The sequence below is a fragment of the Lycium barbarum genome, chromosome 1 (genome assembly GCF_019175385.1).
Source record: "Lycium barbarum isolate Lr01 chromosome 1, ASM1917538v2, whole genome shotgun sequence".
In the NCBI taxonomy this organism is placed as follows: Eukaryota; Viridiplantae; Streptophyta; class Magnoliopsida; order Solanales; family Solanaceae; genus Lycium; species Lycium barbarum.
The window spans coordinates 148,437,719-148,455,412 of NC_083337.1; the positions used below are offsets into that span (position 1 = coordinate 148,437,719).

A 17,694-nucleotide genomic window follows, 5' to 3' on the forward strand; every position below is an offset into this window, starting at 1 on the left:
AGCCTACATTACTTCCCTACTAACACTCCCACCACCAATCTCAGCATTAATTTTTCTATCTCCACTACAAACTATAGCACCTTCGACCTCTGAACCTCCCGGTGAATCTGGTTTTCCAAGTACTTGTTCTGGCACCTCGGTAATGTACTCATTTCCTTCACCAACGAGACCATCTACTTCAGTTTTATCTTGCTCCATAACATCAGGTTTTTCGTCCCTCTCCTTATCCTTTGCTTTTCGGATATTCCGTTTCTGTTTACACTGAAGTACAAAGTAAGCAACTATACATGATAAAATGTACCTGTCCTCAAAGCGTTGAATCTTCTCAGGATATTAAATGAAAATAAAGTGATTTTCAAAATTAGTTTTGCTTGTAAGTAGCATGCATTTCAGTATTTTCTGCATAACCAGTTTTTGATTGGTCAAGATCCATAAAGAAATCTCTGAAGAAAACAAAAAACTAAGCAATAAGAGGGTGATGAGAGAAATTACATTATATAACACCAGAAGCTACAAAGGACCTTGCAAAAAGTTAAAATTGAATTAAAAAAAATTGCACCAAAGATAAATATCCATGGTCATACATGAAAAGCTCCTTAGTCCGGCATTTTATCACGACCCAATTCACGAGTCGTGGTGGCACCTATAATATCCCTCCGAGTAGGCAAACCACATTACTAATAACAAGTTAAATAAGCGAAAAATTAAACAAGAACAAGATATCAAGTCTTAAATACTTATCATAGCTAGAAATGTCACGACAACCCCAAAATCTGGTCAAATGGTACAAGAGCGCTAACATAGTACGGAATAGAAGTCTGAAAATACCCAAAGGCTACATATTGTCTGTCGAATACAAAAAAAAACAGAAATAAATAGAGGAGGTCCTTCAGGGGCCACGGATGACCAAGTAGCTCAGCATGAATGACTGAAAGATGTCACCCTCGCGTGTCAGCCACGGGGTGTAGAACTGGAACCTGGATCGTACTCTGCACTCAACAAAAGTGCAGCAAGAGTAGTATCAGTACAACACTTGTACCGGTAAGCATCATAGGCCGACAATGATTAGATAACGCATGAAGAAGTTGAAACCAACAAGTAGCACATAGAGCAAACAGGTATGGTCACATCTAATATACTAGTAAAGTGTAAAGGAATCATGAAATCAACCAAGACAGATATAGTTCACCAGATGATCAGTCAAACGTATGAGTGAATGAATGCAATGCAATGCAACAGTCACCTCTCTCACTCCACTCTCGTACACACATGCTAAGGGCAGTGCCTCAAAGCCATGACCCATGGGGGACCCGCGAAGTCCATGTACCACTCATGCTCTCCGGCAGAAACCTCGGAGGCTTTCAATCACTCTCAATCTCCGGCAAGGACCTCGGAGTCTCTCTGTCACTCTCAATCTCCGGCAAAACCTCGGAGTCTCTCAATCACTTAGCTCATCATCATCACAAGAATAATATGGAAAGCATGCCATGCATGATATCAGTCTCAACAATATCACCAATGAACAATCAACAAATACGAGTCATATTAATGTATCATTCCTTTTCATATGATGAGGGAGCCAGTATATGACAGAGATACAACAAGTGATAATCACAGAAATAACACATTTGGCGACAAGCCCACAAAATAGCTGACAAAACCAACCTAATCGGAATTCACCTCCACTTCATGCCCGAAGGACTATCATGCTATCCTCGTCACCTTTTACGACTACATGCGATTCTCTAATCAGAGTCTAACTAAAGTAGACCGTAACCTACCTCAATGCCGAGCGGGTGCTACGAACAATCAAACTAATGCCTTCCCTTTGCGTGGAGCCTCTGAACGATTAAAATCTATAAAATATGCGATCTACGTTAGAATACGAATCTAAGAATACCCATATTGCTATATTTATATTCGACCTCCAAAAACGCACCCCAAAAAGTGGCCTTGGGCCCACAAGGGCAAGATTGGAATTTTACTTGAAAAATAATTTCGCCCATTATCTAAGGATCATATGTTATTAAAATTGGTCAATTTCATCCATAAATATACTATTCAATCATTAATTCTCCTTTCTTAGGACTAGGACTCGAAACCTTTAATTACTCCAATATCTTTAACTTCGGACAAAAATCTAACTTTTCACAATTCAAATACCATGATTATGAAGGTATTCATATTATTCACTACCAAAATATTCAATTACATTTACCTTATGTATTAAAATTAAAGTGCAATCATGATAATATGAGGAAAGGAAATTCCTATAACTGTGTAACCTAAGTTACAAAATTGAGACTTCAATTCCTATGCAAATTTTCACACCTTTCTGCCAACTAGTGGTCTAAGTAATTATTACTTCATTTTCATATAATCCTAACAACTACCTTAATTATTAATTCATTAAATCCTTATCAATTCTTAGTGCACAAACATTTCTAAATAAACCACTAAAGCATTTAATGGCTGGGAAGGAAACGTGACCATCATTACAGATGTGATGATTTTCTCTAAGTTCACGTATGCTCCACTTGGGCTCTATAATAGATATTGTCTTCTAGCATATCCTTATCAAGCTAAATAAAAGAACCAATTTTTATAATACTAAATCATGGGCCACTTTTCAAAGCTTGTAGAAAGCTGAAAATTGCTACGGTGTATTCAAGAAAAGCAAGAAAATGTGAGTCATAGATTGCCTTTAAAATAGAGGAAGAACGACGAAAGTGGGCTGCCATTATTTCCCACCTACTTGTCCTTTCCACTGCCCGCCACTGTTGTTAGCAGTGTACTGCTGCACGTGATTTACTCCTCCATAGACCAATTTCTAAGTACAAAAATTGCCATAACTACCATACTAAACTAAACTTCCTGCAACATATTCCCTTGTAGGAGTGTATAAAAACTAATTGTACCATACCTGATTGCCTTTGTATTTGGTGGAAATAAAATAAAGCTTTCACTGCTCCTTCAACATTAACTGACAAAGCCCCTTCTGTTCGTCCTTTTTCTCCCCTCTAGGTTAGAAATAAGTGAATGATTTTTCCTTCTACTTTTTCCTCTTTCTTTTGGAATATAACGTGCACAATACAAAATTATGATGACTAAATGCACAAAACAAGGGATGCACAAAACAAGGGATAGTGGGCTTGTTATTATATAATATCATGTTGTGCAATGTATTACACTCATCATATCTTTGTCTAGGATTTTAATTAAAATAGTACTGCCATAGTTATTCAACGCAAATATAATATATCATTCTTCTGTATTATATTGCTTTGCACCAGCATGTTTTAATGCTCTTATTAATACATTTGGTACAAATAAAAACACATATTTGCGAATGGGTGTTTCATATATTAAAATCATGTCAATAAATATTATATAGTCCCATACCCTTTTCGTAGTTTTAAAGTGCTAAACGACCAAACAGGTCATTACACATTTCCAGAGCCACTTCAAAAAATTTCTTATCAAAGCATCTTACTTATCCTTTTCTGAATGGGTAGTGGATCATCTTTTTTATCCTCAGAGACATCACGGGGCTCGTGTGCTCCATTGTGCAACATATATACATTTTAACAATTCTTGTCCTACTCAGTCGGAGAGAGTGATTTTAGCCTGTGCTAAAACTCAGTGATACGCTCAAATTACACCTATTAATGGCGTAAAGCGGACGTTGTCAAATATAGTAACTCAAACAAGGTTGGGATCGAATCCCACAGGAAATATGAAGAGAAAAAGGTACTAATTATTTATGTAACTAATCTCTAGAAACTTTAATTTTATTCCGAATAGTATAGAGGAGAGATTTGGTTTGTATTAGCTATTTTGAAGTATTTGGAATTTGTTTGGATTGGGAGAACAAAGTTGTGTTTCCGCAGTGATTAGATGTTATGCTATGAGTATCAATATGATATATTTCTAATGGGTCGGGATTTTGTATGCACTTAATCTCTAATGCACTTTCTAATATTTTCCAATAGTTAGAAAGTATTTCTTTTCCCAAATGTAGAAAAGTTGTAAGTAAGATTGATTAAATATGCCAAGTAGAACTCATCTTATCCCTAAGTGAGTTCATTAAACGAGGGTTAGCGCCCCAAGTCCTTGCTATATTATTTCAAATCACACCCTAGTTCATCTTTTCAAATAAACTAGGGTTTGTGCATAAGCAAGTGTTTGCAACCACTAACGAACAATAAATGCGAGAAATAATAAAACACATCACAACCCATTATATATATATATACAATGTTAGACACCCATTACATAACACCCATCATTTGGGTTCACAACTTTGATTAAAGAAACTACTCACACATGATAGTCTCAAAAGTAGTAAGCAATAAATAAGACATAAAGCTTACAAAGTGTGATAAAGATGATAAAAAATGGAATCTTGTTGTCTTCACTAAGCTCCAAAAGTGGAGTAATCAATGCTCACCCACCAATGGAACTTTGTTTACGTGCATAAAATGAAAATTGGCTGCTAAAAATAACCTAAAATGTTCTTTAAATAGGCTCCAAAAAACGCACAGCAGCGACTGACAAAATTGCCCCTGATGGCAAGATCGATGGACCGTCTATCGTTCGACGATCCGTCGATTCCTCTGTCCTTTGTATCTTTAGCGATGTGATCCATTCGACGGTGCCGTTGACCAGTTCGACGCTCCGTCGAGTATTCCGTCTCTCTTCTTGTTGACAGATCTTGATTGACGACACAAACGACGAAGCGTCCATCAGTTCGACGCTTCGTCAATGTCTCCGTCCTTTATCGTCTTCAACTAAGGTCATCACTGGAAAATCGAGCTTATCGACTCTTCGAAGGACGGTCCGTCGGCTGATCGACGGGACGTCGATTCTTCATTTCAGGCCAATTTTTCCTTTGTTCTTTGTTTTTGCTTTTGGGCCATTGTTTTCTTAAAACACAACAAAAACATATTAACAAGAACCAGACTTACTTGAAAACAACCAGAATTCATAGTAAAAGAGCGTCGAATATGCCACAAATCCGCGACACATCACTCAGCCATCTGTAATAGGTCACTAATGCAAATTAAAGATATAAGGTTGTGTATACTAAACCTCCGGTCACAAAAACTGGCAATATAGCCACGAGAAATTATTTCTTGGGTTACTCTTGCTTTTCCCTCTCTTGGGTACGTTAGTCTCGCTCTTTCGTCAATAAGTATGTCTATCACGAACCTAGTAGCATCTGAGCCTTCAGACACAAAAATGGACCTAGTAGCATCACTTTCAGATGTACTGATTAATTGTATAAACAATATGTCTGATTCTTCATGTAATTTTTGTAATTAAACAGAATGCAAATCAATTCCTGGTTTTTCTTTGAGTTCTTTTCCTTCTCAGATGCTCGTTTAGCTTTCTGCTCAGTTTCAGCCAACCGAGCAGCCTCCTCTTCACAGATGAGTTCCTCTTGCCTCTTTATGCAACAGCTTCCTGATATGCAACCTCTATTTTACTGCAGAATGTAAACAATCAAGTGATTATTAACTACCAAAAGCTGTAGTCACTAATAAAGTACCACTAGCTAAAGGAAGCAGCAGAACTAATAACTTGTCTCTAGTAGAAACAAACAACATCACCCCTTTGATGTTCCTGTTGTTAATGCAGCACAGCTTTTGGATTTTACTAGCTCATTAGCTATGACTTAGATAGTTTTTGCACAGCCAGCCAGTCATTTTTTGCAAGCTAAAATGCCATATCTTGTAATTTTTGCATCTTCTTGATGCCTTTGATTAATACCACTTACTTCAAAAACAAAAAACAAAAAACAAAAAAAAACAAACATCACCCCGCGCTGATGCAGAAGTGCAGTTAATAATGCAAGAGGTGTCAGCCTCTGCTGCTGGGAAAACTAATAATCCATCACAACAATCTATTACTCCCTCCGTTTCAATTTATGTAAACCTATTTGACTAGGAATAGAGTTTAAGAAAGAAAAGAAGACTTTTAAACTTGTAGTTTTAAATGAGTCACATATATTTTATGTAGCTATAAATCATTGCATAAAGGTATATTGTTTCCAAATATAGAAAGAGATCATTTTGGCAGGGACTAATAAGGAAATAGGTTCACATAATTGAAACGGAGTATTATGATATGAAGATCCATACATGCATGGTCAGATTCAATGCAATCTGAGTTTACATCAGAAAACATGAGCAACCGCCCCCCTTTTGCTATTTGCTTTATCTGTATTCAGACCAAAAGCTGCCATAGATGTTATGGGTAGGGATGACAACTGCGCGGGTGCAGTGCGGGTTCTATCTTAACCCACAACATTACCACCCGCCCCGCCCTCCCCGCCTGCCCCCCGCCTCGCTCAACTTCTTCACCCGCGTAAACCCGCCCTGCGTCCATACCCGCATACACCCGCCACACCGCCCCCCGTTTTTTTAAACTAGTGAATACTGCAGAGTCTTATCCTCATCATACTTTCACAAGAACCAGAAAGTAATTACTGTCAACTAATTGTAGAAATTAGTCAAGATTATTGGCTCAAGTTTAGAGCAATGCAGAAATTAGAACTAACCAAAGAGGTTTTCCTTTTTAATCTGTGCACTGATTTCTGCAACCCCCAAGAATCTATAATTCCAAAGAACACTTTTTTGGGCCAATTACGTTAGCGACCTTTCTCATCCTTAGGAGGCAACGGCTCCAAAACAGCCCTCTCAAGCAAAAGCAAGACATCATCCACCAAGACAAACATGTCTTTCTCCATGGAAACAATAGGAACTGTTTGTTCCTCTGCATCTAAATATTTCCCTCTACCTGTCTGTCCCTTAGTCTGGCCTACCAGAGCTTTAAGTCCAGTGTACAACGAGTCCATCACAAGAGTAGATACAAGAGTAGATGTAACCTCTTTTTCTATGAAGAAATTCTTGACCACCATTTTCAAAATCCGATCTGATTTCTCCCGGGACATGCGGCGTCTAGAATTTTTGTCTATTCCCATCCAAAAAGCACAGAAACTGAAATTCCATGATAAATAAGCAGTCAGTTTTTCGCGGAGAGTTGAGAATTACACAATTCAGAACATAAATGACATTAGGCAGTGCCTGACAGAAGACAAGGGGAACAAAAACCTAATTTTTTTTTTACAAGGGAACCCGCAGCCGCTACCCTTCGGGAGCGCACAGGGTAAACCCTGCTCCAGTGCAATAGATCGCAAACCACACAAGAGAGATAACCCGCACTAGGCAAACCCCGTGAGACGAGCCCGACCCAGAAGGCAAATCCCCTGCTGTTATAGGAAGGGGATTTCGAATCTGAGACCTCCATTATGGAAGCCCCATGCTCAACCAACTGAGCCACCCTTGCGGGCAACAAAAACCTAATTCAACATATATCTAAATGTGAGTATGAGTCAATAGCCACGAGTAACATAGCTAAATACTACAGAGCAAAAACATAGAAATAGAAGCTAGAGGACTGTCACACCAATACTCTCCAAAACATGGCAAACAGTTAAGCAAATTCACATCCTACCTCGACCACCTAGTTTTATCCTCTATTAATTTTCCAAGCTTTGCTCGTCGCTCTTCCACAAAACGGCGGCAAATTTGCTCAACGTTCGTTAAATACACCCTAACAAGCTCTCTCCGATATTGACAGTCCAGGCAATGGAAGGGACGCTCTGCTCTCTCCCTACAAATAACAAACATAGGTCAAAATGGTTAGCATCACAAAGATCTCCGTAGAATCTGATAATCACTGTTTGGGAACCATAAAAGCATGAGTGGGCAGCTTATGAGCGCAAGACTAAATACGTAAGAAGACAGCAAATTTTTAATATGAAATGGAATTTTATGCTCGGAGAAAAGAATAAAAAGAACAGGACTGGACATCCACAAGCTGATTGGAAAAGTTAAACTGGGAAATTAAAATAAATAGAGGCTTCCAAACTAAAGATATTATCTCCTAGGTCTACATTGGTCTAAGTTACTATCTGATTCATACTTAACACTAGGCAGTAAGGGTACCCGTAAAAAGTCATCTTGTCGATGTTGAAACCGATGTCTAAGATGACACCCATTAGATATACATCAAAAAAGGTGCTAGAGGCAAAACAATGTAAAATTCCTATCATGAATAGATCCCCCATTTATTCATTTAATGGGAAAGCAAAACTATATAAAGGAAAGAGCTGTGATAGACCTGATAACTTGAATTTGAGCTTTGATTACGAGGGTATCAGCATCAATAAATCCATCTACAACTTTGGAAAGCTCCATAAATTTTTTCCACCCCCAATCAAGCTCTTTCATCCAGAACCGATGCAATGTATCTGCAGAAATTTGTAACAGCATATTAATGTGACAGGAGGGAACCAAGCATAAAATAATACAACTGATGCTACTGTTATTCCCTGCCCCTTGGCAATGTCGACTAAAAATTACAACAGTAGCAAAATGGATCACAGCCCAGACTCCCAAGTTAATTGTCACAAAGACAAGCCTACATGTTTTGCTTTATATTAGTATAACAAGAGCGTGCTAATCAGCACTAAAAATTATTTTTGTTTCAACAAAGAGATGGGAAAGGTTGGGGGAATGCTGAATTATTCATCTATGTCGTTACAGCTCAAGCGGAAATAAAATAATTTACTTCATTGTTTTATTCATTTACAATAGGTTGAAAAAGATGATGCGGGAGAATCACATAGCACCCCAGTGTTATCAAAAGCGAAAAGCGCAAAAAAGCTCCAAGGTTAGCTTGGGCTTTAAGCGCAAAGCACAAATAAAGTGTGGGCTTTAATGAAAAAGGCGCAATGGTTAAAAAACACAAAAATATATATATATGTTTAGTCCAAGACTAATAATAATAAGCATGAATAACAAATATATGGACAAAGAAATTGGACAAACATTACGATAAACTGAAATATCAATTATCTAGTGTCACTTCTTCAAGAGAGGCTCATTGGCAAGGAAAAGTGTGTCTTAGAACCTTGGTGATGACACTGAAGCGCAAATAAAGCGAGGCGAAGCGCTCAACATGTTTTGAGCCTCGCTTCAGGGCTTAAGCGCTCTTTAAGCGCGCCTTTGACAACACTGCAGCACCCAACTCCTACTTCCAGACTAAAATAGAAACACAACCCATACATCTCCCCTTGGCCTAAAGGGATAACGACTAAGCGGTCCTATGATCACATAGGGTATATCCAACATAATAAAGATGCAAACATAAAAGATTTTAGTCAATTAACAGTTAAATGACATAAACATAGATCAGCAGCTGATGCATGTTTTTTCAAAATTAATACACACTGCATGGAAACACATCTGGCTCATTCAGTATCACCTTCTAAGAATTTAAAAGATGAGATCATAGACCCAACTGCACAAATATATTTCACAAAATAGTTCTTCCCAAAGATATGATACCATTTGTAGCCGCCAATCTCAAAAGCATTACTCCAAAGTTCTCTCTTGTTAATATGTGAAAACTTATCAATCTTCCAGGTATATTTTCCATATAGCTCAGACGGTTTAGGCGCTGAGACACAATAGAAAAGGTTAAGAAAATAAATAAAGTGAAGGGCTTTAAATAAGGCACCACAAAATAGTGCAGAAGTAGAAAACTGGTGAAGTATAAGGAAGAAACTTCAGAAGCGAAACAGGTAGTTGTCTCTCTTCAAGTTAGAGGCTCACACTACTAAAATGAATCTATATTCCACATATTCCAATTTCGCAAATGCATGCATGAGAAAGGATCATATCTTTGCCGGTGGGAATTATCAGCATATCTAATACTCCCTCCGTCCCAAAAAGATTGTCTTACTTTTCTTATTAGTTTGTCCCAAAAAGATTGGCATATTTCTATATTTAGAAATAATTTAGCTTTACGAGATGATTTCCAGCCACACAAATATCTAAGGCTTGTTTTGGACAACACATTTCAAAAGTTCCCTTTATTCTTAAACTCCGTGCCAAGTCAAACTAAGACAATATTTTTGGGACGGAGGGGTAGGTGAAAAAAAACACGCTATTTTGCAATTTAGAGCCCGTTTGGATTGGCTTATAAGTTGCCTATAAGCTGTTTTCAGCTTTTTTGAGTGTTTGGCTAGCCAGTTTAAAGCCATTTTGTGCTTAAAATAAGCCCAATAAATTAATTGGGCCCGTTTAACTTAGCTTATCTAAAGCAGCTTATAAGCTGCTTTTTTTAAGCCCATCCAAACAGGCTATTACTTAGCGTGTAGAAAATAAGAGAACAGAAGATATGTACTAATTACTTTATGATTTAATGAATAAAATATACACCTATTATAGGTGTTAAAAAATACACATAATATTAGTCCATTGTGGGACAATATCTTATTTTAAAACTCGAAACCTATAACATTCTACTGTAACACTCTAACAGTAGCACTTAACAGTTAACACTTTACCATATCCGTTAAAACGCAGAGTCTTTTTTTTTTTTTTTTTTTTCCCCACCCATTTAGGAGGATTTATAGTGTTTCCACACTTCCCCTCCAGTGTGACTCGAACCCAGGACCTATCGGTCGTAGGTGGAGGTGCTTAACCACTGAGCCATCCTCACTTGTCAAACGCAGAGTCGAGAAACTAACTCGAGGTTTTTTTTTTTTTTTTTTTTTTTTGAAAATATAGAAAGTAAAAAGTCACCAAAATGATAGCCGAAGAACCTACGGTAAAATCAATCAACTATGATGCTTCAATCCCAAATTAACAGCGTTTGGCTCTATGAATCCTCTATATTCATTTTACTTTATTTGGACCCATTTTGTTCCAATAATAAATAATTTGTCTTTTATATTTAAGAGCTGGCCCGGTCACTGCCATTACTTAAAAAAAAAAAAAAAAAAAAAAATAGGAGTTCTAAATGAAGAGATTCTCTAAATCTTACATGTATCCCTACATTAACATACAAGTCAATAATAATACAAAATATTTGTCCCAATTAGTTGGTACGATACATGGATTTTTTGCTTTCATAGAACTTGTTTTTAGTGAATCTTTGGAGAATCTGCCAAAGAGTTGCAGAGAAATTTAGATCTCCAGATTCTTGCCAGATAAGCTTGATAACCAGAATCTGCAAGAAAAGCTCGAACCTTGGAATCTCGTGTTAAACAAAGTCCGAAGTAGTAATAAAAAAGAGACGTGCGCCACAAGGTTAACAAAAAGAAACAGGTTGCCAACGCCCAATCACCAGGAAAGGTTTTTGTCAACTACTATTCGATGCAAATGGTCCAGCTTATCATAATCCAGTTCAAGTCTCCTAGCAGCCTATTGAGCTCTCGGCATAAAAAGGAAGCATTCGCATCACAGATGACAATCTCATTTCCACAAATGCATCTTAAAGGAAACAATAAAGCCACAATTCAAGAGAGCGAAACAAAGAGTACCTGTATCAAAAGCAAAAAGCCCAAAAAACCTATAAGGTATGTTGGGCTTTAAGCGCAAAGCACAAATAAAGCGCAGGCATTAATGAAAAAAAGGTGCAAATGGAGAAAACATACAAATGTAGTATATGTTTAGTCCAAGACTAATTATAATAACCAAATAACAAATATATGGGCAAAGAAATTGCAAAAAATAACAATAAAGTGAAAAATCAACTGTTTAGTGTCGCCTCTTCAGGAGACGCTCATTGGCAAGGAAAAGTATTTCTTTGGATACTGAAGCACACATTAAGCAAGGCGAAGCGCTCAACATGTTTTTTGCCTCGCTTCAGGGCTTAAGCGCGCCTTTGATAACACTAAAGAGTACAATCAAACAACATAAAGTTCCTTCCTCATCTGTCAAGAATCAAAAAGGTGGAAAATTTTGAAATAAGAGAAGCATCATACCACCATCATCGTCGTCATCACTGTCCCAATATGGAGGTGATGTTGATGGAGTTCCATTTTCCAGCTGCTCACAGTACCTCCATTCCGCCAATGCTTCACTAGATTGGCACCCCTGCTGCCCATTTCCTGCCTCCTCACTTGCGCTTGAAGCCATTTCTCACTCCACCATCTTCACCTGTCTTCAGTACAAAGATGTTAAATCCCACTACAAATTAACTAATCTTTACAACAACAAAAATTGCTAAAACCTCAGGCATGTTCCAATTGAGGATGATGTGTCTAATTAAAAGAGATATATTTTTCGAGCTATTGCACAAGAGCTGGCTTTACCCTGTGCGCACCCTAGCAGCTGCAGGTTCCCATGTCATAAAAAAAAAAAAACATTTTTTAAGTGGTTAACTTATCGACGTCTTGGACATTTGAGATTACGCGCAAAAGCTTTTCAGAATTTGAACGAAAAGTGTCTAATATGAATACTTTATCATGTTCAAGTGCTCAATTGGATCAAAACGTAGTTCGGGTGTCTAAATGAAATTTGTTGATAAGTTTGAGGAGTTGTCGATATATTAAGTCTTGTACTAACATTAACAATGTCAACTTCTAGCAAATGCCAAGTTCTAATTTTCAAACCTCTATGGAAATTGGTATTCATCAATAACTGAAAATCACTACAACTCCTCAAACTGAATATACACATTAAAAAAATCTTCGGTTAAACCCTATTTCCACTCAGCTTTCCAAAGAATTAAAAGAAGATTTTTTCAAAAACTGAAACAACGAGTGAGGAAACATAAACCCCTCAATCCAGAAAGTGAAATTCTTAACTTATCCACATTAAAAAGAAGCATAAACTTAAAAATATGGAAGTACTGAAAACAACAAAATCAAAAGCGTATATCAAGGGGAAAAAAAGGACCTGAATTGAAAAAATGAGAGGTTTATTAATGGGGGAATGGCAGCCAAAGAGAAAGTGAGGGATTTTCAGAGGCAACTTTATATCTTTATTAAGAGCCTGTTTGGAAAGCCACCTGTTAATTGTAATTACTACCTAAGTAATTACACGGTCTAGTAATTATACAGTATTATAATTATAAGGATCTATTTGTTTGTCATAATGTAATTATAATGTAATTACACAGTTAATTTAATTTAAAACTAAAATAATTATAAAAAATTTAAATTTAATATTTAAAAAATATGTGCCTTTATAAATGATATTAAATTAGTTATTTAATAATACATTGTTTCTTGAAAATATGTTAATTAATAATCATATATTTGTAACTAATATTGTAAAAAATAATTGATATATAATTTCAAATTAATAATATTTTAATTTTAATTGATTATAAAAATTAAAAGCATACCTTTTTTGTGAGAACATCGTAGGATTGGATGTTTGACAAAAAAAGAATATTTATAAATATAATGTCATAACACTATTCAAATGTTTGACAATAATTTTATCAACTGTAGGTAAAAAATAAACAACATGCAATGTGAAATAACAAGTCAATAGTACTAAAGCAAATATTTTTAAAATAGAAAATATAACCTAAATTCGAAATCCAAAAGAATATTTTTAACATACTACTCTTATGTCAAATTCTAACGTTACATAAGTAAGTTTCAACGTAACATAAGTAAATACTCCTATAATTTAAAGGAAAGGGAAAATATAAGTCAATAACCTCATTCACAACGAAATTCTACTTTAATAACGTCATTTTTTATATGGCAAGTTTGCTAATGACTCATTCTTTCTAATATTAAGATATGTAGTTTCAAAAATTAGTATATTAACATGGTTATGCTAAATTAATAAAATTAAAAATTAAAAAAAATACGAGCAATTACATGGAACCACAAGAAGTAAAGGTTGGGAATGAGAAGAAAGAAAATGAAATATAAATTCTATAAAAAGAAAAATATATTTTAAAAAATACAAATGATTAAAAAGTAAAAATAAAAAATAAATTAAATAATAGAAATAAAAAAAATAGAAAAGAAAAGAAATTTTAAAAAAAAAGAATAAATTAAATAATAGAAATAAAAAATAAATTAAAAAGGAAAATAAATTAAAAAGAAATAAACTAAAAAAGTAACCCTGTAATTAGAGGGTGTAATTTACATCCAATTCTCAGTCCCCCCCCCCCCCCCCCCCCCCCCCGAGAATTGAAGAGTGTAATTACACCCTCTCAATTACACCCAATTCGCACCTAACTGTGTAATTAACTGGTCAAATAAATAGTCCAAACTGTGTCATTACACTCAATTCCAATTACCTGGGTGGCTTTCCAAACAGGCCCTAAAAGCACCGAGGGCTTAGAAATGTTACCCTTGTTCAACTTTGACAAAGTCGTCATTTACTATTTTTCTCAAATTATTATTTAATTATAAACTTCTCAAATATTATGCTCCTTCTATTTCAATTTGGTTAAAAGACGAGCCAAAAATACGTTTACTTGAAGGAGTAATATACATTCCATATTTATTGGTCGAGGTATTAATTTATTAGTAATTACTTTGGGAAGGAACAAGGATTTCAGACGTGAAGAACATAGTATCGTTACATTATATTTCAGTACAAAATTGTAATTTAAAATATTCCTAATAAATTTTAGTTATTAAAGTTTTCCTTATTTGAACAAATCCTAAAATTTGTAATTTCAATCAATTTAGAATCACACTTTGTACAAATCTTTTCCTTAATTAAATTAAAGGCTTAAGTGACTAAAACGCCCCTGAACTTGGCACGTTTTGCAACTTCAGTCCCCAAACTATTGATGGACTTCAAGACACCCCTAAACTCGGCTAAATGGGTTTTACTACACACTTGAGCTCATTGTTAGACCCCGTATTTTATACGTCGAGTTATTCGCGAAGGAATCGACGTGAGATAGAAACCTCGGATTTCTAATTTCTAAACTAGAACTAATCGGTTATAAATTTTACTTAGTATAAAAATGTTATTGGAGATTAGGAATTACTTAATTGTGGTGTTAAGTAAAAATTTGTGACAACAATGAACCAAGAAGGAACATCAACGTGCAAGGTCCAAAAGATAACTCAAAGTCATCTAAAACAAGGCTATTATGGAAGACATACACATGTGCATTTGATGTTGATTCATCCACTACACTTTCATTATATTGTGGACAATTAAATTGGAAGAAATATACATGTAATACTCGGCCAAGATGGCTGAAAATTGGAGGAGAAAATGTTGAAGCATGCAATTGAATATTGAAGCATCCATTACTTTATGAAAGCATGCATTATTTTATGAAGACATAACATGGTGGAGGAATCATTTCACATTAAATATTGACCATTCATCTTGTATGATTACAATGGACAAGGGTTAGTGTATGAATCATCCACTACACATGCAATTGTCTTGTAAACAATTGAAAAGAAAGAAGAAAGGAAACAAAGATGGACAATTCAGCCAACACCTAGCCGAAAGTAGGAGAAAAAGAAATGGAATTGTTGTGTAAAGTTAATGGAGTGACTCAATGCCATGAGTGGAGCATGTGTCCACTTTGTAGGCATCATAGTTTAACCAAATAAGGACTAAGGAGATCAGCAAATACATTCATTTCAACTACACAACACAAAGAAAGAAAACCTAAACCTAGAGAGAGAAAGCTCTCGGCCAAGCTTGGCTGATTTTGAGCTCTTTGAGTCTTGATTCAAAAATTATTCTCCAAGGTGTTTCAACCCTTTAGAAGGTCCCTAGAAACGTGAAGATAGTCATTGGAGCAACAAGAACCATTTTCATTTCAATTCACAAACTCTAGCCAAGTTGAGAAGTCAAGTTGTCAAGGTAAGATCTAACTTTCTTTTTCATGTATTAAGGGTGATGTAGATGTGTAAATGTAAGTTGTATGCATGAAATAAGGTGTGTTGACGTGGGAACATGATAGTAACCATGAGGTTATAGGTGTTGATGTTGAAGTATGGTTGTAACTTGATGAACATGAATCGCATGCATAAAATCATGAATGTTGGTGTTGGAATGACTATGTGGCCGAGGGGACTGTTTTGGTGGAATTAATGAACTAATTTTCTTTAATAAATATGGTTGTTACTATCATGGATCTCATGGTAAAAAGGAATGAAAAGAATTGGAAGGTTAAAAGTGGAGTTGTGTTAGTATGAAAATAATTGAATCTATGATTTTATGTGAGTGATGTTGAAGCATGTTGAAACCGTGTATGGACTTTTTTTGTAAGAAGTTAGTGAACTGATTTTACTTGATATTTTGATTGTTATTGTCATGAATTTTATGATGGAAATGAAGGTGTTTAATGGTTGGAGTTGAAACCAAAGTCGTTTGTGAGTTGTTGTAAGGATTATAGAGATGACGATGTAGCTTAGTTGCGTATGAATTGATGTTGTACTTGTCGTATGGATAGCTGGTCATAACTTACTGACATTATATGAAAAGAAGACATGAAATAATGTGTAAGAATCATATGTGGTTTGCTTAGTATGTTCGTAAACGTTTGCAAGAATTCCGAACATTTTTATGTTGTCGGTTAGGGACTGTTTTGGACATGTTGTTGGTTAGGGACTGTTTTGGACGTGTTGTTTTGGCTAAGTTGGAAAAATTAATTATAGTTAAGAATATACATCATGTTGTCATAGTGGTTGGGATGTTATAGAATCGTTTCGACGAAATGTTATGACTATAGACTAACAAGAATAAATTGGACGTGTCATAATCGCATGTAGACTATTATTGGGTGTTGTTATGTGCGGACTGTTTTGACACGTTGTTTTTATTCTTATTGAGCTTGGAAGATTAATGATAATTAAGATTATACATTGTGTTGTATGTTGGATGGGCTGTTATAAGTTGTTACATGCAAACGTTAAGGCTACAAACTATTAGAAGTAACTTGAGAATGTAGTAGCCGTATGTGAATCGTTATTGCATGTTGTGAATGTGGGTTGTTTGGAATATTGTGTGGGCTGTCCGGATTGGTATTGAACACATAATTATTTATGCTGGATTGGTTGTATGTGGTTGGTTTGGATACAAGAGAAAACGTCGCCTAAACATCTAGAAAGGAGTTACTAACGTTAGAATACGTTTTGAATCTCCCCGTAGCTTAACCGTAGTTGTTGGCGTCTTAATATAGGTTGAAGTATTATTGGGCAGCGTATACATATTGCGTGACGAATAAGCGCTAAAGGTATGTGAAGCTAACCCTTCTTTCTTTTTGGCATGATCGTTGTGAAATGAATATACGATATATATATATATATATATATATATATATATATATATATATATGATTCCAAAGGAAATTCCTATTCTTACAGCCACTAGGATGGCTATTGATCTTGATTCCCATAACGTATGTTTTTTTTTATATATATTGATATGTACACATGATTTCAAAGTTCCATTTTGCTATGATCCACAGGGACATCCGAAAGGTATATGGTATGACTATTATTTGAAATTGCGAACGATGGTTCGTGTTGACTATCCTATTGAGTCCTTAAAAATGTTTTGAATTGCCTATAGTTTCTCACTACTCTGCTCGTGCATACCTCAATATATCTTTCACCGAGTCCCGGGCCGGGTATGTTATCGTGCACACTTCCACTGCATTGTTCGCCGAGTCCCTCATTAAAGGGTCGGGTACAATATACATATATATATATATATATATATATATATATATATATATATATATATATATATATATATATATATATATATATATATATATATTATGCTGTGTTATGGTGTTATGCTGTGTTACGGAGTTATGCTGTGTTACGGAGTTATATTATATTCTGGAGTATGCTGTGTTATGGCGTCAGATACGGGG

The 17,694-nt window shown here is 35.5% G+C and overlaps 1 protein-coding gene across 7 annotated transcripts; it reads right to left on the reverse strand.

Annotated features, from left to right (window-relative positions):
• Positions 1 to 4,330: 4,330 nt before the first annotated feature.
• Positions 4,331 to 12,859, reverse strand: LOC132642810 (TNF receptor-associated factor homolog 1b-like). Of its 7 annotated transcripts, none has more exons than XM_060359874.1 (7): positions 12,759 to 12,850; positions 11,843 to 12,017; positions 9,417 to 9,528; positions 8,188 to 8,317; positions 7,519 to 7,677; positions 6,890 to 7,001; positions 4,331 to 5,488 (listed from the first exon to the last, which is right to left on the reverse strand). In XM_060359874.1, exons 2-7 carry the CDS (start codon positions 11,963 to 11,965, stop codon positions 5,486 to 5,488), a joined length of 639 nt encoding a protein of 212 aa, XP_060215857.1. In that variant the 5' UTR covers positions 11,966 to 12,017; positions 12,759 to 12,850; the 3' UTR covers positions 4,331 to 5,485. The 7 variants fall into 7 exon arrangements, with proteins under 7 accessions (XP_060215857.1, XP_060215825.1, XP_060215836.1 ...); XM_060359842.1 differs by having other exon boundaries at positions 6,563 to 7,001; XM_060359853.1 differs by lacking the exon at positions 9,417 to 9,528 and having other exon boundaries at positions 6,563 to 7,001; positions 11,843 to 12,021; positions 12,759 to 12,859.
• Between the last annotated feature and the right edge of the window lie 4,835 nt (positions 12,860 to 17,694).

Coding starts and splice junctions, on each gene's coding strand:
- LOC132642810 (XM_060359842.1), bottom strand. CDS start 11,965: ATGGGCAGCAGGGGTGCCAATCTAGTGAAGCATTGGCGGAATGGAGGT. Junction 8,318..9,416: donor GAGATTGGCGGCTACAAATG/GTATCATATCTT, acceptor AAATTTCTGCAG/ATACATTGCATCGGTTCTGG. Junction 7,002..7,518: donor GATAAAACTAGGTGGTCGAG/GTAGGATGTGAA, acceptor ATGGAATTTCAG/TTTCTGTGCTTTTTGGATGG.